Below are 26,281 nucleotides of genomic sequence, written 5' to 3'. Positions count from 1 at the left end.
TGAGGCAACATAGGCCAAAGCATCTGCGTGTCTATAGGCTGACCGAGGCAGCTGATAGAACTAAATATTCTCAAACTTGCTCTGAAGGCCCCTTACTAGTTCTAGGTATTTTGCCATTCGTTCATCCCTGGCCTCGTATCCACCATCGACTAGAAAAAACAACTAGCTGTGAGTCACTAAAAATTGTGAGGAGCGCCAGGCCCAGATCGAGAGCCATTGTGAGGCCAGAAAGAGTGGCTTCATATTCTGCCTCATTATTGGAAGCATTCTAACGTAAACGGATGGATTTCTCCAATCGTATATTGTCAGGAGTGACTAACACAGCTAAAACTCCTATGCCTTTGTCATTCGAAGATCCATCCACAAACAACCGCCACTCGGAGCTTGGCTCCCAGGGAACTAGTCAGTTTTTTGGAGATTCAGGTTGGACGTGATCATCTGAACTGGGGGTAGTTTAGTCATATCCGGTGTAGGTCATTGGGAAATCTCCCAAGAATTCTGCTAGTGCCTGACCTTTCTCTGAGATTCTGGGGACGTAAATAATTTCATATTCTGACAGTTGCACAGACCATTTTGCTAGCCTCCCTGACTTGTTCGATCTTTTTAGAACTGACCGCAATTGGTACTCTGTGATTACTTTGATAGTGTGGGATTAGAAGTATGGTCGCAACTTCTCTGCTGCAAAAACAAGTGCTAGAGCGACTCGTTCGAGTTTTAGGTACCTTATTTCTGCTGGAAGAAGCATGCAGCTCAAGAAATAGATAGGCTTTTCAACCTTCTTTTCATCCACGCATATTAGTACATAACTGATGTCGTAGTCCGACAAACAGAGATAAAGACCCAAGACTTCTCCCTCAACTGGCTTGGAGAGGATTGGTGGTGCCCCCAGGTATGTTTTGAGTTGATTAAATGCTTTCTGGCATTCTTCTGTCCATGCAAATGAGGTATTCTTTCCCAGTAACTGAAAGAGAAGTTTGCACTTATCTGAACTCTTGGAGATGAACCTGTTTAGAGCTGCTAACCTGCCTGTAACTTTTTGAACCTCTTTCATGTTTTTAGGTGAGGGCATATCTAGGATTGCCCGGATTTGATATGGGTTTGCCTCAATTCCTTTTTTAGTAACTAGATACCCCAAAAACTTCCCTGATGAGACAGCGAAAGCACACTTTGCAGGGTTGAGCTTCATGTGATACTCCCTGAGAATGTCGAATGCATGCTTCAGGTGGGAGAGATGATCTCCTCGTCTCAAGCTTTTGATCAAAAGATCATCTACATACACCTCCACAATGTCACCTATTAATCCATTGAACATCTTGTTAACCAATCGCTGGTATGTAGCCCCTGCACTTTTTAGTCCGAATGGCATGACCTGATAGCAGTACAAGCCATCCTCGGTTGTGAAACTGGCATGCTTATGGTCTTCTTCATGCAAGGGAATCTAGTTGTAACCAGATGACCCATCTGTGAAATACAACAGTTCATGTCCAGCCATTGCATCCACCAATTTATCAATTCGTGGCAGATGGTAATTGTCCTTCAGACATGCACGGTTTAGATCCGTGAAGTCAATACAGATTCTCCATGACCCATTCTTCTTTCTTACTAGGACAATATTAGAAATCTAAGTGGAAAAATTGATTTTTCTGACAAATTTAGCTGCCTTAAACTTTTCAACTTCGGCTTTTACAGCTTTGGATCTGTCAGCACCTATTTTTCTTGGTTTCTACTTGACCACTACTGCATCACTGTGGACATTGAGTTGGTGGCATGCCACATGGGGATCAATTCTTGACATTTCTTCGAATGACCAAGCAAACACATCCTTGTGCTCTCGGAGGAACTGTATCAGAGCCATGCACTCTTCATAACTCAACAGGGTGCCGATGAAAGTGATTTTTGGCGAGCTGCCTCCCCCAATATCCACTTCTTCCAATGGCTCTCCTCTCCCTCTCTCTTGGGACCAGGTCCGGGAGAGAGGGATCCAACTGTAATTGCTCTTTAGTGGGTGACCCCACCTCCATTGGTTCAAAAGGGAATAGGGACTGCTTTGTTGCCAAAGCATAGCACGTCTTGGTAGCCACCTGATCTCCTCTGATTGTCTTAATTTTCCCATGATGTGGGAATTTTAGACATTGGTGATAGGTGCTGGGAACGACTCTGAGTCTGTGTAGCCAGGTCTTGCCTAAAATCATATGATATGGTATGTTAGCTTACCACAACAAAATTTATGATAAGAGTTACCAGACTAGTGGCAACAGGTAACTGGATCTCCCCAACTATGAGAGCTTTGTCCCCACTGAATCTATATAGGTTGGAGATGGTGGCAACCATCTCTGCATCTGGGATCTGCAACTTTTTGAATGCATCATAGTAGGGTACATCTGCTCAACTGCCTGGGTCCTCCAATATGCGATGCAAATCATAATCTCCAAAAGGGAGTGTGAGAACCAGCGCATCCTCATGTGGGCTTTAGATGTTAAGGCAATCAGCTTCAGTGAAAAGAATGAGCGGATCTTTTTGGGGTACTGCGTTGACCTAAGCTCCTGTAGTTAGCTCGCTGTTCATGATCCTCATCTGCTTGGCGATGCGCATTTGATATCGCACACCCTTGTCAGTAACCTGTCTACTTCGTTTACTTGCTTTACCAAAAATCATATTTATCTGGAGTCGGCCATTGAGCAGTCCAGTACCTTGGGGGTCCTGAACTGACGTGCTGATCTCCTTAGGTTGTACTACATTTGCCTGTTCGTTTGCCACAAATTGCTTCAAATACCCCCTTTCGATCAGATCCTGTAGTTCATTTTTCAAGGTCCTGCAGGCTTTGGTGCTGTGACCCTTACTCTTATGGAACTTGCAGTAGGTTCTTTGGTCTTTGGTACCCAGGGAACTTGGCTTAAGCAGAGCTGGCCATTTGAGGTAACTCTGATTTTTTATCTAGTCCAAAACCTCATCTGGCATTTTGTTCAGAGGGGTGAAGTTTCTGTCCATTGAGGGAAGAGCTTTTTCAGTTCCTTCCACACGTGGCTTCTTCTGTTGCTTTCCATCTGCACTACTGGCTACATTCTGGTATTGCCCTCTGGGCATTCGTCCCTTTGATAGGGATTCGGCCCTTTGGCGACCACGATTACGGTCTCTCTTTGATTTTCGAGGGGAAGAATTTTCATTCCCTTCTTGAGGAACTCCAGGAACTGTCCGACTAGTTTTCTTCGCTTCTTGACGTCTGTTCAGGACATCTTCTTGCCACCCCGCATGAGTTTCAACCCTGTCAATGGGTTCCTCTAAATCATGGGGTGGTTTTCTGGAGAGAGATCCAAATAAGGCATTGTTTTCATCCAACCATTGTTTAAAAGCTATTATAGCAGTTTGTTCATCACAAGACTCTATTTGGATGGAAATTTCCATGAACCATTGCATGTAGGATCTCAGTGCCTCTCCATCCTTTTTCTTGATGTTGAACAGTGCATCGATCCGTTTAGGTTGATGCTTGTTGCATGAGTACCTATCTATGAAGGTCTTAAATAGTTCTTTTGAGGACCTAATCTGACGCTCAGGTAATCTGTCTTAAATGGCACGATACCTGAATACGTGATCCACCAGATCTGACTTGCCACTAAAGACACTGAACTTCGGTTATCTGTAACCACGGGGATATAGTTTCCTCGTCACCCGTGATGCGAAAGGAGATATGCTTGCCCCCATTATGGCGGATTGAACAAGGGAGTCTTGCATTTTTCTCCCCTTGCCTGTCATCCGATGCATCTGATGGATCAGGTCATTCTTTTCAGTTTCCCATGCAGCTTCTTTGGTAGAATGCTTCTTGGTCTGAGCTCTTTTTCTGTGTTGAGGGTCAACATCACGATCTTGGTCTGTTGACTCTGGTTCGGATGTTGTATCCGAGTCCTCATTTGAGTTGTTGTATTCCGACTCAGATGTCTCACGTCGAGCTGGACCCCCATGCCTTGGGTTCTTTGCATGACCCCCTTCTGGAAGGTCGTCATCATCGAGATCGATGAGTGGCTCCTTCCCTGTGTCAAATTGATACAAATGCCTCAGCAGCTGTACTTCTCGTTCAAGATTGCTCCTTTGTTGTTCCAGAGCCTGTACTGCCTGGCTTGCCTGAACAGGCTCTGGGTTGGTAAGGACAGCATTCTCACCATCTTGACGCTCTTCTTGAGCGTTATTCCTGGGGCCTGCACCGGGAATTGCTGGTGTGTCGGTGCTGGTCATGGGTCTCTGGAGCGGGTTGTTCGCGTTGTGGTGATTTGCGTTGTCCCTTCCTTCAGGTGTCTCATGCTCTTCTTCTCTCACAACGACGCTGCATGTGGTAGCGCCACCCTTTGTTTTCTTTGCTCCTGCCATCGCAACAGTAAGAGTTTTTGGGCTACTACAACAGAAAGGCTCAATTGCAACGCCATCTGGTGTCGCTACAAGTATGAAAAAGCGCTGCCAATGATCAATGGCAACGCCAATGTGGGCGTCACAAAGGCGCTGCAAAAAATTGGGTCACAAAAGCTAAATTAAGACGCAACAATTGGCGTCGCAAAAGCTTGAAGGCTATTACAACGCCTTGTCCCATTGCTATTACTTTATTAGCGTTGCTAAAGTATTTTCCCAAACTAAAATGATTTTTAAAATATTTAAACTATTTGCAGCGGTTGGCATTGCAAAAGGTTAGTTTTAGCTGCACCTGCTAGCGTTGCAAAAGGGTTACTTTTAGTTGCACCCTCTGGCGTCCCAAAAGAAGCAAAACATTAGCGGTAGGTCTTTTTCGCAAAAGGTTTAAACCATTAGCTACACCAAGGGCGTTGCCAAAGGTGTGCTTTTAGCTGCCCCCTGTTAGTGGTTTTAGCCGCACCAAATGTGTTGGTAATTCTTTAAACACATTTGCAACCCCTAATTCTTTTACAACGAGCTCGGCGTTGCAAATGCGTTTACTCATATATATAATAGGTATTACGCATTATTTTGAATCATTTCAATTTATATAAACCTGCCCAATACAATTTATGATTAAACTAAAAATACCGATAAGATGTATTCATTCACAATAAATTATAGCAAAATATATTTCATTAATTAAGATCATCCAAAATCATTATTTGAGCATCCATACAACTAGTCTCTGCCAATATACTGAATTACAAAATCTTCAAAGCCATCCACTAAATAAGATTAGTTCTTCAAAAAATAAGATTTTGGCCAAATTCCCATAATCTGCCGATTTGAACAACATCCACCCAAGTTTTCTTTATCGATATACCGCCAACCAATCGGCCAATCTGGTACAAACAACAAATTGGAAAAGAAAAGAGACATTAGCAAGTATACTTATCCAAATTAAAAGAAGATTGAAGCGAAAATGCAAGTAAGCAATGCATGGGAAATATTTTTACGTGGTCAAACTAGGGTCCCATCAACAACATAGAGATGCATCACGCAAAGGAAGTAGATTATTCTTGGAACAAACCAACTCAATAGGGAAGGGAAGGCTAAAAAAAAGTAAAGATCCTCCAGATTGATATTTAGTTCCAGATCCCAAGTTGACTACTACCTCTCTCCTTGCTAGCTCCCTTAAGCCCGAGTATCTCTAGCAATAACATCTTTAACAAAATCAGGGCAAGACAACTACTATTGTTTCGTTCCCTTCTACAAAATTAGGGCAAGACAACTACTACTGTTTCGTTCAGGGCAAGACAAAATCAGGACAAAATCATTAGCTAGTATGAAAAAAGAGCATCAGTACCTAGTCTGAAACTAGCACCCAATGACTTGGACAAGGGATGGTACAAGGTCGTGTACAGAAAACTGAGCATATGCAGGTCTCGAAAGGCGGCCAGGCAGTCAAAATCACTGATCATTCCTTTAAAATCAATGATACTGCCTATGCCAAAATACTACCTATGCCAGAGGACTACTACCCCTCTCCTTGCTAGTTCCCTTAAGCCCGAGTATCTCTAGCAATAATATCTTTAACAAAATCAGGGCAAGACAACTACTACAAGAGAGAATGCATCTGACAAAATCAGGGCAAGACAACTACTATTGTTTTGTTCCCTTCTACAAAATCAGGGCAAGACAGCTACTACTGTTTCGTTAAGGGCAAGACAAAATCAAGGAAAAATCATTAGCTAGTCTGAAAAAAGAGTATCAGTACCTAGTCTGAAACTAGCACCCAATGACTTGGACAAGGGATGGTACAAGGTCGTGTACAGAAAACTGAGCATATGCAAGTCTAGAAGGGCGGCTAGGCAGTCAAAATCACTAATCATTCCTTTAAAATCAATGATACTGCCTATGCCAAAATACTGCCTATGCCAGAGGACTGCTCATATCAATGATACGTGGGCGCCTTTAAAATCAAAATCACTGAACATAGTCACCATCTCTCGATACTGCCTATGCCAGATGACTGCTCACATGTATCATGTATGGAGAAGTATTCTTTTATTTAGGGAACCAATGACAACACATACACTCTTAGCTTTTCAAGAAATAACATAAAGTTGGCCATTTTGTTCGTGGGTCTCTACACAATTCACTGTGTCTGTGTGCATGAGGAATGCACTAAGCTACTTGCTGGCATTCCATATTAAAAAAAATTATGTAAACAAAGTCATCCAAACAGAAAATGTACTATGATGGCTAATCCACATAGTCATATATAAACTTTATTACAACAATGTATCTAGATAGTGGGTGGGCATGCTTAATTTGTATCATTTAACTAATATGGGACCACTGGGCAATATATTTTGAAAGGGGCTCGAATTTGGTGACATGCATTGACCTCGCTATATATACAAATCTCCCCGACACAAGTAAATATGATCTCCACATTACAATTGAGAGATTAGAAATTCAAGCCTCTTCCACATAGTACTTAAGATTGGTAAGCTAAAAAAATTCTATAAATATTCATCAATTTATCCTCAGAGCCATTTTTTATTCACACCTCTACCACATACCACATAGTACCCTCGTAGTTTTTCACACCTCTACCACATACCACTCAAACAAATGAGCATGTAATTTGGCCCCTTATCCTACTGGTAAGTTCTTTCTGGTGAGTGGAAGACAAATTATGAGGTAATACAGAAAAAATTCAAGGAAAAAGGATACACGTATAGTTCTCACAGACTAGTATAAATGCAAACACAAAACATCTCAAAAGGAGTTACTCGATCAGGCATGCAACCAATCAATTTAATACAAACAGCTCATACGTACCATGAAGAACTAGCATTGACTTGCAACATCCAAGCCTCAAACCTAGCTTGACGGACCGCCATCTCCTCTATTTGACTTCTTTGAGATATCATTTCAGCAGTGAGCTCCTCGTTACGCTTTTCAGCTTCCTCAGCCCTCCTCCTTTGCACTTCCTCCTCGTCCCTTCTCCTTTGCACTTCTTCCTCTAAATGAAGGGATGCTAGCCTTCTAGATGACTCTGGCAGGACCCCATGCCCAAGGCCATGGGAGTATCCAGACCTTACACCCAATACTATAATAAAAATTTCATCCTCGAAGATTTGGCTCAAATACCTTCTACTTCAGACTCGGCTTTAAGTTGTCGCATTCGGTCCTATAAGTTTAAATTGGGCATAAATATATCGAACTATAAGTACACCATGGTAAAGCTAGGTACATGTAAATTTACTTACATAGTTTTGTTCAGCAATGAGACTAGTCCATCCCTTACTACTGCTAAAGTGGGTTCGACGATAGAATTCGATCTTTCCAATAGGTTCCTGAGTCTCAGAGTCACACTGTAAAGATTTGGAAACATATCCCTTTATAATTTACTTCAAATAATATCAAACTGCGAAAAAGCAACCCAATGTATGTAAATAAAGAAAGTTACAGATTCATCCAAGTATCCTAGGAATGACTTTGAACCACCACAATGGTTTGTTTCGAGCTTTTGCCGATTATTTGAATTTTGCTCACTAATTTTCTGCAATAAAATGAATACAATATCAAAAGCAATGCCAACAAAAACATTAAATTGAACTCATTCAAAATCCAATAAATTAAGTACTCCCTACATCATCCAAATAGAAAGACATACCAAGCTAAAACATAAAATTACAACGAGTATGTAGTTTTCTTTAAGAAGTCAACACAACCCTTAAGTATAATTCAATACATAGCAGTTTCCTAATTAGCACAATAAAGTATATTACCTTGAAATCTTCTCTTCTAAACCAATCACAACATGCATTCCATTTTTCTTGTGCCAAGCCACTATAAGGGTGTGATCGTGCGACTCCATCATTTCTGAAACTCCTATAATGCTTGTGAAGATTACACCTAAATCCTCTTAAACGTGCCCCTAATATTGTGTCCACAACATACTTCACATGTGGAAGCTGCATATCCACATCCAATTTTTCCTAACAAGAAATGTAGTTTAAAGTTACATAAAATAATTATGGTATATCATATAGCTAAAACATAAAACTCCATTACCGAATCACGGTCAATGGGTTTTCTCACTTTACTCCAATCATGGCCAATAAGAGGAGGACCGGTCGACGCCAAGAACTAGGCCAATCTCCCCGACAAATTGAGCACTCCACTTCCCCACGTGTCTAGTATTACCCGTTGAATTTCTATCCTCGGTTTCTGACCAGTAACGTCTTTGTAGTCTATGACTTTCTGATTCACAGCCTTGCCTCTTTTCTTCTTAAATGGAGATGTTAAATAAAAAAAGTATGAGCTTCAACGACATTTTATTTGAACTAACCAACGAATTACACAAAACCATCAGTTATAATCTTACCGACACTCGAACCATTCACCTCGTTAACCACAGACTGAGGTTGTGAAATAGATTGTTCCCTTGAGGGTCGATTTAGACCAGGTACCATAACTATAGAAATAGATATAGCATGAATATGAAAGAAAGAATTCATGGATGATAAAAATCAAGTTTAATATAGTATGTAACATATCCAAAAATGAAACACATGCTAGAAAAATCAGGTTTAATATAGTATTTCTACTCAATAGAAAAACAAAATAAAATCTAAGATAAAGCTCTCCATTCAATAACAAAATGGATAATGAAGTTACTAAAAAAATATTCAATCTACGTCCGTGTCATCATCACTCGATATGACAGCTTCTTCCTCTGAACAATAATTCATTAATGTATCATCATCCTCTTCATCAGTTTCCTCATCAACAATGGTATTGTCATAAAGGCAACTTTCCATAGCAGTCATGACCTCACTGGCATCAACTTCATTTGGGTCCATATCGTCTCTATTTAGTTGTATGGGTGTTATAGGTTCATTTTGGATTCCGCTGCTACTAGCTTCATGTGTTTCATCATGTTGGACATTATCCAAATCCATCCCAGTATGCTCCTCCTGTTGATATGCCTCATCAGTGCCTCCTGTTTCAATATCTTCTTCCCTCTCTGGAACATCAAACACATTTCTAGGCTTTGTCTTTTGTACAACTTGCCAACTACTACCCAATTTGGCATCATCGACGTAAAAAACTTGACATGCTTGTGTGGCTAAGACAAACTGGTCATCTTTATACCACGTCTTAGAGGTATTAATACTAGTGAAAAAACCATCCGTTTGTATCCATGTCCTTCTATTGCCAACATCATACCAATCACATCTAAAAAGATAAACTCTCTTCCCGAATAGATAACTGACTTCAAAAACATCGGTCAAAATACCGTAAAAATCAGTCTCTTTTCCTTGGTTTTCTCCTTTTATAGTAACACCACTATTTTGGGTTCGAAGATTTTTCTCTCGATCTTTGGTGTGAAACCTAATCCCATTAACAATGCAACCACTATAACATTTTACACGTGTATCAGGTCCACATGCCAATGAATACAATTCATCGGTAGCTTCAAGAGAGTTCTCATTGCGTAATATTTGTATCTATTCATAAAAATGTACACCAAATTAGTAAAACATAATTAGCATATTATTCCGGTTCATAATAATAACATTAAAATAAATAATATGAACACTTACACGTTTTTCAAACCAACTAGGAAACAACATTTCTTGTCTCTCAAGCAAGTTGCGTGAGCTTTCCATTTGAAGCTCTATCATGTGTTGACTACATGCATATCAAACACATAAACTTAACAACTTAAAATGGCATAAAATGTATAAAACATAATTGATAAGTTAAATGCAGTAGAACTTACTCTAAATAAGTTGATAACTCCTCTCTATTATTCAACACATAGTAATGAGCCTTGTCTCGATCCTTTGGTTCGAGAATGATATTTGTATAAGCTCCAAATGGTCGAACATTCTCACAGCGTGAAAACATCAAATCCTCGCCTTTTGATTCTCATTACCACCATCATAATTTCTTTCTTCATTCGATTGAACCGAGTTTCAATTCCTTGAAGATACATGGAGAAAAATGTGAGACATTCATTGTCAACATATGCTTCAGCAATTGAACCTTCGGGGCGAGCCTTATTTCAAACATATTGTTTTAGCGTGTGTAGATACCTGTTTACAAATCACACATATATGATTAATGTATAATAAATATTTTAACTTTAAAATGCTAATTTCACGTTAAATGAATTGCAAGTTATATGCCTTACCTTTCAATAGGATACATCCACCTATACTGCACCGGTCCTCCAAGTATCGCCTCACGCGGCAAGTGGACATCCAAATGAACCATTACATCGAAAAATGCAGGAGGAAATATTTGCTCGATCTTACAAAGTATAACTGCAATGACTTTTTCCATCTTCTCAAGTACTTCCAATTTTAGCGTCTTGCAACATAACTCTTTGAAGAATAGACCCAACTCAACCAATGCAATGGCTACATCCTTCGACAAGAAACCACGTATTGCAATCGGGAGAAGTTGTTGCAAGAGCACATGACAGTCATGATTTTTCATTCCTGTTATCTTACCATCTTTAGCATTTGCACATCGAGAAATGTTAGACGCATAGCCATCAGGAAACTTCACCGACTTCAGCCACTCGCAAAAATATTTTTTCTCTAAAGATGACAATGTGTAATATGCCGGGGGTATTACAAACTTATCACCTCTTGGGATTAGATGCAACTCTTTTCTTATACCTAATGCGGCCAAATCTAATCGAGCTTTTATTGAATATTTTGTTTTGCTATCTAGGTCTAGCAATGTCCCCACAACATTGTCACAAATGTTCTTCTCAACATGCATAACATCAAGGTTGTGTCGCAGCTTAAGAGTGTCCCAATACGGTAACTCAAAAAATATGCTCTTCTTTGTCCAAATAACTCCATCTCGCACGCTTTCTTTTTTTAGGCTTTCCAAATTTCTGAAGGGGTTCTACATAGTTCACTTATGATAACAATTCATCCCTAGACAACTCTTTAGGTGGCAACCTGCTCTCCTATTTCCATCAAATAATTGTTTGCCACGAAGTTCTCCAAGCATGCCTTTAACGTAGAAAACGACGATTTGCCATATAACACAACTTTCGTCCCATTCTTCAAATACATGGAAACTATATCCTTGTTACAATTAGGGCAAGCTAGTTTGCCCTTGGTACTCCAACCAGATAAATTACCGTATCTGGAAAATCATTTATAGTCCATAACACCTGCAAAGATGCAACCGGAAATGTTTTATTTGCCATCAGTATCATAAGTCTCTACCCCATCTTTCCACAACTCTTTAAGTTCATCAATCAAAGGTCGAAATAAACATCGATATCATTCCCGGTGTGATGAAGGTCCCGAATAAGTAACGCCATGAAGTTGAACGTTCTTTTCATACACTTCCACGGTGGTAAATTATATGGTATCACCATTACAGGCCACATACTGTATTGGCTACTCATATTGCCAAATGGGTTAAATCCATCAGTTGCAAGACCCAAGCGAACATTGCAAGAATTATTGGCAAACCACTCATGTTCCTTATCAAAATCGCCCCAAGCTTGAGAATCTGCTGGGTGCCTGAGTACATTCTCCTCCCGATCATGTTTTTCTTTGTGCCATCTCATATCTGTAGCAGTAACCCTCGACATAAACAACCTCTTGAGCCTTGGTTTAAGTGGAAAGTAACGCAACACTTTTTGTGGTATTTTTTTAGTCTTGCCTTCACAAACTTTATACCTTGACTCCCCACATTTGAGACAATTTTGAAGACTGTCATTTTCTTTCCAAAACAACATGCTATCATTCTTGCACGCATGTATTGAGATATAACCAAGTCCTGTGTTACGATTAATGTCTTCACCAGAATGAGACTTTGGCAGTGTCTCACCTTTAGGCAATCCAATTTTAATCAACTAGAGAATCATAGTGAACGATTTGTTACTCCAGTGATTGATTATCTTTAAGTGAAGCAATTTCACAAGATAATCTAACTTAGAAATCTTACAACCTGGATACAAAGGTTGGCGTGCTTCCCTTAAAAGGTCATTATGTGGATCTACATTTCCTCCATTGTTGTTAAAGCCACCTTCACCTTCTGTTGCATTCAATGCATCATCATCTCCGAATTCCCCATGTTCCACGTGAGGTTCCAAATTATCAACATGTGTTGAAGCTTGTAAATCTTCAATCATGTCATTTAACCCATCAAAATTTACCATTTGAACACCATTGCCATCATCATCGTCATCACTTAATTTCTCATATTCTTCTCCATGAAACACCCAACGAGTGTACTTCTTGTCCATGCCTAACCTCTCTAGATCATCATTTACCTCATTGATGTGCTTATAATTCCTATTTTTGCACTCTTTGCATGGACACCTAGTCCTGCCCGCACTGTCTACATGACCACGAGCAATATCAATAAAATCCCAAATTCCTTTTTTATACGCTGGCCAAAACCTATTTGGGTATTGTATCCAACTCTTATCCATTTCTTTGTTTCCTACTACAAGATAATAATTGTACAATCAGTTTTGACATAACAAACGAAAACAGTACACATGCCACACCAACTTATCAGATTTGTTTATGAGAACTTAAACGTTCACTTATACAACAACTAATAAACTTTCAAACCCTTAAACTTAAAGTGAAAGTCACTTAATGAAGGGTACTTTTGACATTCACTTCAAGAAAAGACAAACTGCAATATAAGACATCTCACTTTTAACTTTTCAACTTTACCCCTAATCTTTTACATAGTTTAGGTACTTTATCTCTGAGAAAGAGCATAGTTGTTACTTCTTTTTTTCAAATTAAATTGGTTACAAAAAGTCTACTTTGATTTATTCTTTTTATCACTATAATTGTCTAATGTAGTCATTGTATGTTAATAACTTTTGGTCTTATTGAATGTCTTTTATTTACTAAATTTGGTCTATTGAACTGTTCACTAATGCTCAATGGACAAAGATGCTCAGAATGACATTGACATTGAATACTTTTTACATAGTCCTGCTGTTTTACACCCTATAATTAGTGTGTGATCAGCTAGTGTGCATTTTTTGCAAAAGAAAAATAATAGCAATGCAAAATCATGAGGAGCGAGTCTGTATGAATAAACAAGACCTATATATTCTTGTGGTGAGACAAAAACTATATGGTCCAAGCACTAGTTCATTTTTTAACCGAAACAATGAAACTGAAGCAACATACTAATCCAGGTATAAAACCATATTTAGGCAAGGTAAAACAAACTCCTCTAAACAAAAGAAACAAACATTCAATCCATGTACGTATATAATATCATAAAGGCTTGTATATAGTGCTCATTAAGCCTACAAAACAAATAAAAGAAACCAAGTTCTAACAATCCAAATAAGTCTCAAGAGACAAAACATCATGCAACTAATTATAAGTTTTCTCTTAAGTTTAGAAACTTACACTACGTCAAAACTGGAAATTTAGGACACGGGCTACACTTGTAATAAGACAGCTGGTAACCGTGGTTTAGTAATTGGTCCAAAAACTGATTTTGACGGCTAAACAGTTTCAAACCTTTTGGACGGCTCAAAGGCGGTGAATCCTTTTTGTGTTGAAACCTTTACTTTACTTTGAAACTCTTTTTCCCCCTCTCCCCACCGCCTTCTTCTAATTTAGAGGGAAACTAAAAAGTAACTGAAATTGAAACGTTCGCGCTGCTCACTCTCTCTCTCAGTCAAATATTTCAATCTCTCACTTTTGTTGCTAGAAAAGAAAAGAGCAGGTCTTTATTAATTATTTTCGAAGCCTCCTTTCTCTCTTTTATTTGTGTCGCAAAGATCAAGCTAAAACCTTTACTCATCTTGTTCCTTGTTTCTCTCTCTCTTGGGGTGGAAAATACAAACTAACAGCAAGGAGTGCGTATTGATTATGTTCAATAATATTAATTTCAAGCATAATATTTGTGTTTTATCTATTAGATTTTAGTTCAATGTGTTATTTAACCACTTTCACTCAATTTTTTTTGTTAATATGAAATCTAGGGTACTACAATTGGGTGGTTGCATCTTGTTTGACGAAATTCCTGAACCACTTTTCACTCAAAGTTTTGCTGTTTGGTGAATTTCTTACTTTCTCTCTTTCAATTTATGTTTAGCTCTAGAAAGTAGATTATTTAGAAAGTGTAAAGTTGCATGTTTTTCACTATGATTTATTTTTTAATCTCATTGTGTTTAAATGTTTCATTTTTATTTTTCGCTAATGTTGATGTGTTCTCTAATTATGTTTGAATATTTGTCTACTTTTGAAATCTGTGATGAACTCTAATAGTTAAGTATTGGGTACCTGAAATCTTGTTATTTCCTTCAAAACTATTTTTTTATGGAACTTATTAATGGTTAGATTCTTGGCTATTCACTGCTATGTTTCTAAGAATTGTGTTGTCGTATATTGGATACTTGCAAATGTAATAGTATAGTATATCCTATAATGAGTAGTTGTGACTCTTGAATGTATTTTGGGGTTTAAGGAGTTTAGTTGTTCTTTTTAAGAAGTATAAAAAGTTGTTATGATGTGTTGAGTTTCGTTTGATATTCTTAAATTGATAGTTTTGACCTATAATGGTTGTTAGGTAGTGTAGAAATAGTTGTTTCATTGAATATTCGTGTTTTTAATTCAATTGATTGGATTAGTGGTTTTATGCTCTCTCGTTGTTGTGTGCCCATTTATGCTTAGAAATATAGTACGATGTTGGTTCTATTGGTTCTTGATATTAGTTTACTTTTCAGAAGCTCCATTTTGCGCCTTATATGTTGAAGTTTGGTTGCAATGTAGATGTAAACGTTGTAGAGTGGGCATTGAATGTTCAATTAAATATTAATTCTATCTGAATTCGTTAATCAAAATATGATATCATTATATCACGAAAAGAAAAAGTTTATGTGTTTGTCATAGGGGTGTCAGATTAAGCAAATGCATATAGCTGCATTGTTGAGAGCTGTCATTCTCAGATATATCATGGTTTCAAATATTTCCTTATGCTTGATTATGTTCCAAAACTGCCTTTCAATATGTTTACAATTTTTTCCTATTTATATGGAGAAGCAGGGAAGTAAGGTCCATAGTAGACCTAAATCCTTGCAAATATGAATGGCTAGTCATGAAATATGGGATGATATGCTTCTTATCTTGGTCTCCTCTGTTTGTCATATCTACCTTTTGAATGTAATTAAAGTGAAATATAGTCTTTGTATCAAACATTATGAATAATTGGGAAATGTAGTAGAATGTTGGAATATATGTGGTTTTAATGTTTAATATAAGCTTTTGAATATTTCTAAGTTGCCTCATTCATTGAAATACCCTTCACAACAAAAATGGTTTTCATTCTGTCCTTGGAAAACCCCTTATCTAGTAGTGCAGTTTTGATATGGGACCAAAAGAATAATAAAATACTTGCAACCTTGTTATGCATAAGCCTTCTTGGTATAAGGAACGCCTTGGCCTAGCTTTACAATTCCAGACACCCTATAAGGGTTGGCAACCACAAAATGTAAAGCACCAAAACTGTTTTTGATGGAAAATGTGAACTGAGTACACAAGGGAATTTAGTCCACAAGTATGAGTATACCTTTATAGATACACCTCTACGTCTCACACTCTCACACTCTCACACTTGTTTACCCTCACACCTCTTTACATAATGACACGCCTTGTAGGTTTTGCAGTTTTGATAATACTTTTTTCAAGTTTCGACTTGTATATGACTTGTATGCTTTCTCTCATTTCATAACAATGTTTTCCCTTCTTCTTTCCTAATGTTTTGAGAGAAAGAGCTCGTGAAAGAACTGATGCAAACTATGGGACAATCCTGCAAAGACTTGATGAAGAGTGTACGACTAGGAAGGACCTTGAGGAGGAAGTAGCTACTATTCGGTGATAGTCTTTTAGTATGGGCAGTACATCTCAGGTAATATTTTTGAGATATGTACTAAGCTTTCGTCATGCTTGCACTTTTAACATTGCATTAGGATCCTTTTGTTCACAAGCTTCTTCAATACTCCGAGTTCCGTTTTAGGACACTGAGGGTTAGGAGTACTTGCATGTTTGAGAAGCAACCAGGTTCTCATAGTCACCAGGAGTATACAAAGTCTCGTGTTTGCCTGATGGAACAGTATAGAAGCAACTGAGGTGACGAGGATATACCTTTAGCTGAATCTAAAGATGTGTAAAGGTATGCTCTAATTCACTAGTGTTCAATATACTTTCCATCTTTTTTGTATCTAACATGTGTTTCGTGGTTGTGTGCATGTATTGGATTTTGTCGCTTTCTTCACTTCTCAGGTAATTTAATCTGAAGGCTTTTTACTCGTATATTTGACATGTTCCTCGATATTGAATATATGAAATATATATCTCAGTTCAAAGGGCATATCTTTGGCACCGCTCATATCAGTTCGCAGAGTAGTGATACCGGATCCCCAAGTAATCCATAGGTCCGAGGTAATTACCTTGTCTATTCCACTGCTTACCAAAGATAATCACTTCAAAATAGAAAGTGGCACAAGAACTTCAACTAGTGAATGAACACGAGAAGTTGTCATCACCCCCGCGTAGTTGCATAGCTTATCCGTATGACATTAATACTGCTTCACCTTAGATCAATAGTATCAAGATTAAATTCCCTTAACATATGAGTCCTTATATGTGCATTTATTAATTCTCGGGAAGGGGTAGGTGGGTCAATGAGTTGATCTTTTAGCTTAGATAGTTGATGGACTTTATCTTAGACCTCTCTACTATAAAGCCTTGGGCTCGTGTTACGCTTCCCGCTTTTATATATGTTACTTGGTAAATAGTTCCCATATATTGAATGGTTCCTATAACTCAAACTCTTATATTATGAGTTGGTAATTGAAGTGACTTCTACTCTTCTACACGGATGAACTCTTTCATCATTTCTAACTAATAGCCACAACTTTGCGTGATGCATTTGTATTTTGTTTTCTTTAGTCAAATTTTCATATAATCTAATTTTGCATAATACCATAATTATCTTAGACTTGCTTAATTTTTTTTTTTTCTAGTGTACCATGTGTTGATATCGATCATCTTGCCATTACACTTTATTTCTCAATGCGTTTCTTTATATATACTTGATGGTTATTCCTGTCCTTATTTTATAGTTTACAATTTTTTTTATACTTACTTTTTCTTCTGCATATACTATTCTGATGGTTATTTGTTCCTAAGATTAGTATCTCTTATTCTTTATTCACCAGTTCAATCAAACATGGGCCTTCTTCCATATGCAAGTTTTCAAGTGAAAAGTTCGTAACAAAAAGGGTGGTTCCATATTGGTATGGCACCATCTATGTACAATTTCCTATAACGGACGCATTGATGAGATACTTAATTGCGATAAACCACTTTAGGATGGAGATGCTGAATTTGGTAAAGTCATCCCCTGGTCAAGGAGATATGTATTTTTTACTTGATGAAGCCCCTCGACTCTCCTACCTTTAAAATTAAAGATTGTACATTTATTTTCTTATGAGTTTTGAGACATCAAATTTAGTCTTGTATGTAAGCAAGTACATATGTAGTATTTTGTCTAAGTGTTTAGAAAGTAAACAGTTAAAGTTGCATTTATCTCTACTTTTGGATGTCAAGCTTTTGTAAACGTCAAGTTATCTTGATATTTTGGTATTTTAATGGAAATTTGATGCAAAATGAAAATGAAGTTGTGAAATTGTGATTTGTGTGCTTGTTACAACAGGTCTTATATCTCTGTGATTTGTGTGCTGGAAATTCTTGCAGGTGGGAAAAAGAACAAAAAAAAAATGCCAAAAGGACGGCCATGGGATGTAATTTCATAATTTTTGAAGACAACAAAATAAACTAAGCAACCGCCAAAAATCGTCGAATATTTTCAATTAACCATGGCTTTAAGCAGTTGTATTATTTGAAATTAACTACAGCCGTAAGTTGTCGATTTATTTAAATAAAGCAACGGTTAGTAGCCATCATTAATGAAAACGACAGCGAATTTAAGGATGGCTATTGCGACGGTCAATAGCCATCATTTTAAACCATTTAGGACGGTTAGTGGCCGTTGCAAATTGAGAATTCTGACATAGTGTTAGTTTTGTAATATCGCTAAAGAAAGGCTACCACAAGCCTCCACCAGCATCGAATGTTCGAAAAGCTTTACTATAACTTATCTAGTGAGTTATTCCAAAGACAGGGAATGCCTAGATTGGGTCTTGTTCAGTTAAGATCTCCCGTAGAGAAACTACTAATGAAATATATCAGACCTTGCCTCTAGATAATCTACAACGACTAAAAAAAACTCGAGACCTTTCTTAAATATAGTTATCAATTGTTCAAAAGTTCAATTCTAAAATATAGCTATCAATTGTTCAAAACTACTAAAATTGCATTACAACAAACAAAAGTTCAATTTTAATCTAAAAAATATACAAGCTAGAGAACATGAAAAGGCTACCTGAAATAAGTTTACAGCTTCAACCTATTTTCCTTATTGCAAGTGTTTAAGTTGAGGACCTGAACCAATTTTTCAAACCCACTCTATTACATTAAGTTGCAAAGATCGAGGAATCAACAAAATTAGCCAAAATAAAATAAGACATATAAGGTTCTCACTTGTAAACTCAAAACCCAAATTCACACGCACACGTCATAAACAAGGCACCACTTACAATCACTGAAATCGTACAAACCTTAGTTGACCTAAAGAAAAAGTGAAGGAAAGATTCATAACATACTTTTCTACTTTCAAAAACTTTTCTATTCAAGGCTGATATCCATATCCAAAAATTGACTCAATATTTTAAAAGTCGGTCATTTTTTTTAATAACTTCTTAGCAATAGGGCCATGGTTGGGAAACTAAGGTCTCCCTTCTGTTTCAATATGCTCCAACAAAAGAGAACCATATATAAAAGCTGACTCAAGTATGGAATGAGCCACCACTCTTCTTTCTTGATATCATAACTTTACATGTATAGTCATGCAATTTGTTCTTTAACTGATAATACCAATATTTTTACAATAGTATGGCATGGTTCGTATATTGCATAACAAGAATATTAAAAGGCAACGCTATTCCCATAGAAAGATTGATATTGGAAGAGGAGAAAGGGTGTGAGAAATATCTGTTGTGGGAAGTAGGGAAAAGTGACAATGGAAGAAGAGAATGCTTATTGTTACTACCGTGATCAAGAGTTTGAAAATGAGGATGTACTTGATGATAGCATCGAAATCAACCCATTTCAAATGCCAAAGACCGCCATGAGCAGTTTTAAGCCGCTGGTGGAATGGCTATTCACGTTTTTCAAACTCACAGTGGAAACTCAAACTACTAACAACAACTCTTCAAGAGCACCAACATTAATTTTCACCGTGATCGCTTTGAAACGTGGACTGTTGTGGCTACCAAGGCTCAAAACTGAAAGTGTTGTAGTCCACTTAACTTTGACTCGGAAGCTCATTCAGTTATAGAATGCTAAGGGCTCTTAAGGAGAGAGAGAGAGAGGGCTAGGCTGCCTCGATTCTAAACATGTTAAGACTCCATCCGGGTTGTAGTATTGAGGGAGGTGGAATAGAAAATTCTGTGAATCAAGGCCCCTGCCATCCCATCCATGATTGTCTTATGGATGTCTTGAAAAGATACCACAAGATGTTTCATCGGACAAGTCCTCTTGATTGACTAATTGGTAATCCTCAGATGTTATAGCTTCGACCTGAAAGTCGCTACCGATAGGTGTTAGTCTATCTCTTTGAAGTTATGCAGGTCTTGATCGACCTGCATGTACCGATCAAGGCTCAAAACTGAAGCGTTGTAGTCCACTTAACTTTGACTCGGAAGCCTCATTCAGTTATGGAATGTGTTAAGGGCTCTTAAGGAGGAGAGAGGGGCTAGGTTGCCTGATTCTAAACAAAGTTAAAGGCTTCATCCGGGTTGTAGTATTGAGGGAGGTGGAATAGAAAATTTTGTGAATCAAGGCCCCAAGGCCCCGGCCCATGATTGTCTTATGGATGTCTTGAAAGGAGATTCCACAAGATGTTTCATCGATGAGTCCTCTTGATTGACTAATTGGAAATCCTCAGATGTTATAGCTTCGACTTGAAGTCGGCTCTTGACAAGTGTTAGTCTATCTCTTTGAAGTTATGGATATCTTTCACTTATGTTAAGCTTGACCGAATAGTCAGTACCTTTAATAGCAAGCCGGTCTATGGATCTAGGTGAACTCGAGGGTCGAGTCGGAAGGGACTGGGAAGAATTACCCAACGGGTTTTGAGTTGACTCGATCGATGTTCAAATCTCAATCGAACAACACCAATCCAATCGAAATCCCCCCCCCCTATACTATCGCCTTAGGTGGCGATAGAAAATTCGGCTTTCCAATTTCTTGGCTTTCGAAAGACAAGAGGGTTTAGTACAGACAAGCCATAGGGGTATAGATGGTATAGAGGAGAATACCATAGGACGACCGTAATAAGTTGGGATTTCTATATGAGACTTGACACAGTATGAAATCCTTATTCCATAACGAAAGAAAGTGGATCGATCTTTTCGGTGTTGGATTTGATCAATCCACACTCCCCACCGCTGAATCTTTTCACCGCCATAACCAGTATTTGCAACTTCAGCCCCCACTTCACCATGCTCTCAATCAAAAAAAACAGATGTCACATTTGTTAACTATGTTAACTCTAAATCCTACGCTTCGGTCCAAATAATGGTCGCCCTTCAATCGCCCCCGCCAAATGACATCTAACAGAGCCCCAACGTATCTGGAAACTAAATCCCTCTATCTAGTTTGGGATGATAAAGCCTTCTCCATGGAGGAAAACAGAGCATTTGACATGCATGTCAAACAAGAAGAAGCTTGTTGTGAAAGAAAGTATGGGGTGAAACTGAAACTAGCGGATGATTGTCCCCTCGATGCAGCCAGATAGAAGGATATTGGTGTAGGCCTATTTTGGGTTCCCGCGGATATGTAGGTTGTAAATTTTATGGACTGAGTCACTGAGATACAGGGAGCAAAAAGATATATACGAGTAACTATATTTAACTGCAAGGTGACATTGTATTTAGGAAGGTCACGATATTGTTGTTGTTGTACGAACCGTTATTCAGAATGCAAATATTTCTACAAACCGCGAGAACCACGCGCAGCGGAATTAATGGGTTCTCACAATTTGTGATTGGAAGACATACCTTTGAATCCGATTTAGATAACTCTGAGAATCCAAACTTTATCAAATCTAAAATCAACCCCTTGATCTTCTGTTGTATTCCTTTAGAACAGATTGGACGTTGTGTGGACAACGATCTACCAACCCCCTTCTTTCTCTCAAGATCATAAACGAATTCAGATCTACTTTTCTTGCATCTTTTTCAGAACCAGTGAATACTGAATTTCGGCCAGAGAGAAAGAGTATTCTATTTATAGGCTACAACAGGGACCATGAGGAGAAATTAGGGTTGGGCCTCCTGACGGGCTGGGGCTTCCCATGTTCGCCCCGAACACACGGCCCAAGTCCGTCAACAAATGGCTTATTCCACTAAAGGCCATTATTGTACTACCGCCCTAATCCCAAATTATGTGTCAACGTTTATGGGCTCCATATTATATGCTCGTTGATCTCCCCGTGTTTAAGATATCGAATGTCCGTTGATTAAGTCAAGTTACTGACAACTATATTAATCAACTTCTTATGTCCTTGAAGTAGTACCACTCAACCTCATTGTCATGTCGGAATAAATCCACCGCGGGGTTTACATGACAATCTTTTAAGCTCCTCGCGGACATCATCAACCCGACTTCTTACGGGACACGGATTCCTTCTATAATCAACAGCATACCTTACATACAATGTCATTACCCAATCCATCGAGTTTGTTGATTCACATATGAATCTCACTCATTGATGATTGAAAGCAATGTACAATGCATATAAGTGCCCGTTATTATATCCGGATTAGGAGGACAAGCATCCATAATAACAGAGGCGTTTGTTCTCTTATATAGTCAGTATAAGGAGAAACAACCTCACTTGGTCCTGTTCAATACACACAAAGTGTACTAGTGTAATCTTATAGTCAAGATAGACTATTACCAGATTATACTACAACCGTACTAATGGTTTGTCCAAATCCATCTAGGTTGTGAACGATTACTTATACTTTATAAGGTACTGATGATATGATCTTTTGTGTTCACACCATATCATCTACAACATAAAGTATTAGACACATGCATATAACTAATAACATATATAATATGCATAACATTTGCCCATATGATTCTCATTCAAAATATAAAAAATTAGAGTTAATACAAAAGTAATGCTTTTAGTATATAACCCTATCAATTGTATCTTTATGAATATTATACCTTAACCAAGAGTAAAAATGGACGACTAAAGGTCATCGCGGAACTTTTACGTAAGATTGATATTGGAATAGAATACACGCCAAAATTCCTTCAAATTGAAATATAAAGATTTGTTCTTTATATCACAAATCAAAAACAAAAACAAAATACCCAAAATCAAAAGCAAAGCAATATATCTTACCCAATCGTAGAGAACCCCAATTCGAAAGCGTTCTACCCGCTCCACAAATCACTGCAAAAGAACACCAAAAATTCCACTTTAAAGCTAAAACAATCAATCAAGACAAGAAAAAAACAAAACAAAAAAAAAAAATTTCAACTAGGGCAGGGGAACAAAAAACGAAGCTTTTGATTTTGTTATAGCTTCAATGACTTTTCAATTCTTCTCTCCTCAAGAAAAGCCGTAAACAAATGGATGTTGAGGGGTGGAGGAGAGATAAGCTTTGAAGATGTGGAGAGAAAAAGGATGAGTTTTGGAGATGGAGGAAAGAAGTTTCGGTTTAGATGGAGAGAGAGACGACAATCTAGGGTTTTAATATGTTTTTTTTTTATGGTATTTCTAATTTTGTTATGACTTGGAGCGAGAACATGAAAACTGGAGCGCGAATAATATTTGCAGCCAAAAAGAATATATCCACCCAAACCAGAGCCCATTGGCAACATCGAAATCGTCGTAACAAGCGCATACACATAGTCTATCCTGGAATTACCAGTGACGGCAAGGGGGTTGCAATAGATATTTAATCTATAGCAACACCACACTCGTTGCCAACAATAAACATTATCAATTTAATTATTTTTCTTATTTTTCGTAAATTTAAGCAAACACTTTTGCAACGCTCAAGGCGTCGCTCTAGGTATTTCCCAAAATGAAAATTCTATTAAGACGGATGACATTTAGCAACGCCACACGGTGTTGTAAAAGATGACTTACTGCAACAAATTTTAGGCATGGCGAAAGAGTGCGTTACAACAAACCCCTTTTGTTGTAGTGTGAATCAATTATCTGAAACGTATATTTACCTGTTTTCGTCCCCACAGACGGCGCCACTAGATGTAGGGGATTTTTTGAGTTTTCCCTTATCTACCTCTGTGCCTTGTGATCTTGGAACTTTTGAGTGAATGAGATGGGATGAGATGATTGTGATTTCAGGGTTGAACCGTCTGACGGCTGCCTACGTATCTCCTTGTTTATTATGGAGAATCAAACCCTATCTTGCGTAGTTCCTAAGAGCGAAATCCCTATGGTTTATATAGGAAAAGCTTTGAGAGTCCTAGGATTACGGTTGTTTTCACCACTGGTGAGTTCCCTTCCATCTTTGGACTTTATCTTCCTATTAGGAATTCCCTCTTTATGGAAGTCTGAATCTAGACCATATCTTTGTGAAAGGTAAGTTTTCTTGCTGATCATAATGTCTCATCGTGTATGGAAAGATTATATCTAAAAGGTAACTCCTAAGATATGTCTTCACGATTCCTTCCTTATCTTCAAAGATTGCCATCTTCGGGGCCTTACTGTTTCAAGAACTGCCTATATCGGCCTCCTAACGACTGGGTAACTGTTATGTTGGAAGGCGGTCAGTCATGTGCCTGACACATGTCCACTAAACACTCGTGCTACGCACAAGATTACTTACTCACAGAACCGATCCGATGGTCCTCATCTCATTCTGGACATCTATAGTTTTAGGTTATTTCTCATACACATGTCATCTGTTTAGTGACGGAAAATCCCCCCTACAACAGGGACGGCTCAAGATAATCGGGGCCCAAGCAAAGTTCGAATAGGGGAATTTCTATGATTAATATATATATATCAATAAAAATTGTTTTTTTTTTTTTTTTTCACATCATCTTATTAATGATTTGTTTACGTTATTTCATTTGATCCCAGTTTTTTTGTTTTTGTTTTTTTTTAATAGTTTTCGCACACACTTGAAACTTTAATAGATTTATTTGACTTAGAATTGCAAATAGAAAGAGAGAAGACAGAATAGTTCTACACCAAATAAAACAAATATATAAAAGAAGAGGGATTATAGGGAAAACCCATAAAAGACAAAATAATGATAGAGGTAAGATTAAATTGTTGGCGTTATATTTGATTATTTGTTATGGGGTGACAGGGCCGGCTCAACCCCCTAGCAAAATAGGCAGCTGCTTAGGGCCCCGCAGCCCAAGGGGCCCCAATATAATTCAGCCCAATGCTTTTTTTTCAGCCTACAATCGTTTTTCTTTCCCTTATTTAAGGGTTAGATAACGTACATTGGAATCTATGAAATAACGTTAGATAACCATTTGTTTCCCTCGCCTTCTCCAACGTTTCTCTCGCGTTCTCTGACCAAAAAAATTCCTCGCATCCATTGGCATTTGGCGTTCTCTGACCAAAAAAATCCTTCGCATCCATTGGCATTTGAACTTTGCCTAGGGCCCCTGATTGTCTTGAGCCGCCCCTGTGGGGTGATGAAGAATTTTAATTAGTTATAGAGGTGTGTTAGAAGGCGAGAGAACCGAAAGAGTTTACGTGTTTAACACTACTTTAACGTGATTTTATATACGATTTTAATCAAAGTATTAATACTTAATCCTTTACTATCAATTACTTAATAGGAGTGTCAATCTTTAGGTAGCTCTTCAAATAGCTAAAATGTTTCCTTCTATTTAGATCAGCATGAAGATTAAGTGATTAACACAGTGAAATTTAATGATGAATAAAGAATGCTAGTACAAGCACGTGTTATAGCTTCCAAGGGAACAAAGAAGTTACACAGATGAACAACGGTGACGACAACATTAACAACAGGGAAGACAGAGACGCATGAGGAAGCTTGTTGGGCAAACCAGTATTGTTTATTTTGTTCAGTTTTGACACTTTCAGTTTCTTGGCACAACAATATGTTAAGCTCTTTAAGATATTGCATAAAGTTATAAACAATAACGTAATGATAGCTCTAACGAATTTGTATTTAGGATGATAGGATTTCTCATTCAGAAAGGACGTTTGCCTTAATTATTTGTAAAACTCGTTATCAATCAAATTTCCACTTAAAAATAAATAAATGCAAATGAAAATGCTAAGTGGGTGTTTGGGTCTCATTTTTTTAAAAATTATTTTTTCTTAAAAAGCATTTTTATGAAAAAATATTTAATTTAAAAACAGTTTTTGAATAAACATATTTGGTTGTGATTTTTCTTAAAAGCTATTTTATCAAATCAGATTTCGCATTATATTTTGGCATATCATATAATAAAGTACTAACGTCCAAAACATCCTGGCAATTCATTTGCCTTGAGCGCCCAAAGTGTTTCCCTTAAAGAAAAATAGTTTTTTAACTTTAAAAACAAGTTTTACCTAATTATCATAAAACTAGTTTATGAAACAAAAAAAATGTTTTCTGGATGAAAAACTATTTTTTTTTTAAATAGAGACTAAACGTATTTATTTTTTCAAAAAATATTTTTTGACTAATAAAGGAAATCGACCAAAAGTTAATAGT

The 26,281-nt window shown here is 37.7% G+C and overlaps 1 protein-coding gene and 1 long non-coding RNA gene across 2 annotated transcripts; both read right to left on the bottom strand.

Moving 5' to 3' along the window:
- Positions 1-5,052: 5,052 nt before the first annotated feature.
- LOC147476792 (uncharacterized) lies at positions 5,053-5,877 on the bottom strand. The gene is made up of 2 exons (XR_015207825.1): positions 5,744-5,877; positions 5,053-5,279 (listed from the first exon to the last, which is right to left on the bottom strand). It is a non-coding gene; the product is annotated as an uncharacterized LOC147476792 (long non-coding RNA).
- A 5,806-nt stretch (positions 5,878-11,683) lies between these two features.
- Positions 11,684-12,871, bottom strand: LOC147476791 (uncharacterized). The gene is made up of 2 exons (XM_086585830.1): positions 12,385-12,871; positions 11,684-12,264 (listed from the first exon to the last, which is right to left on the bottom strand). The coding sequence occupies exons 1-2, from the start codon at positions 12,869-12,871 to the stop codon at positions 11,684-11,686; spliced, it is 1,068 nt and encodes a 355-aa protein (XP_086441956.1).
- Between the last annotated feature and the right edge of the window lie 13,410 nt (positions 12,872-26,281).

The sequence above is a fragment of the Coptis chinensis genome, chromosome 9, assembly GCF_015680905.1.
Source record: "Coptis chinensis isolate HL-2020 chromosome 9, ASM1568090v1, whole genome shotgun sequence".
Lineage (NCBI taxonomy): Eukaryota > Viridiplantae > Streptophyta > Magnoliopsida > Ranunculales > Ranunculaceae > Coptis > Coptis chinensis.
This window is presented reverse-complemented; position numbering and strand designations above follow the sequence as displayed.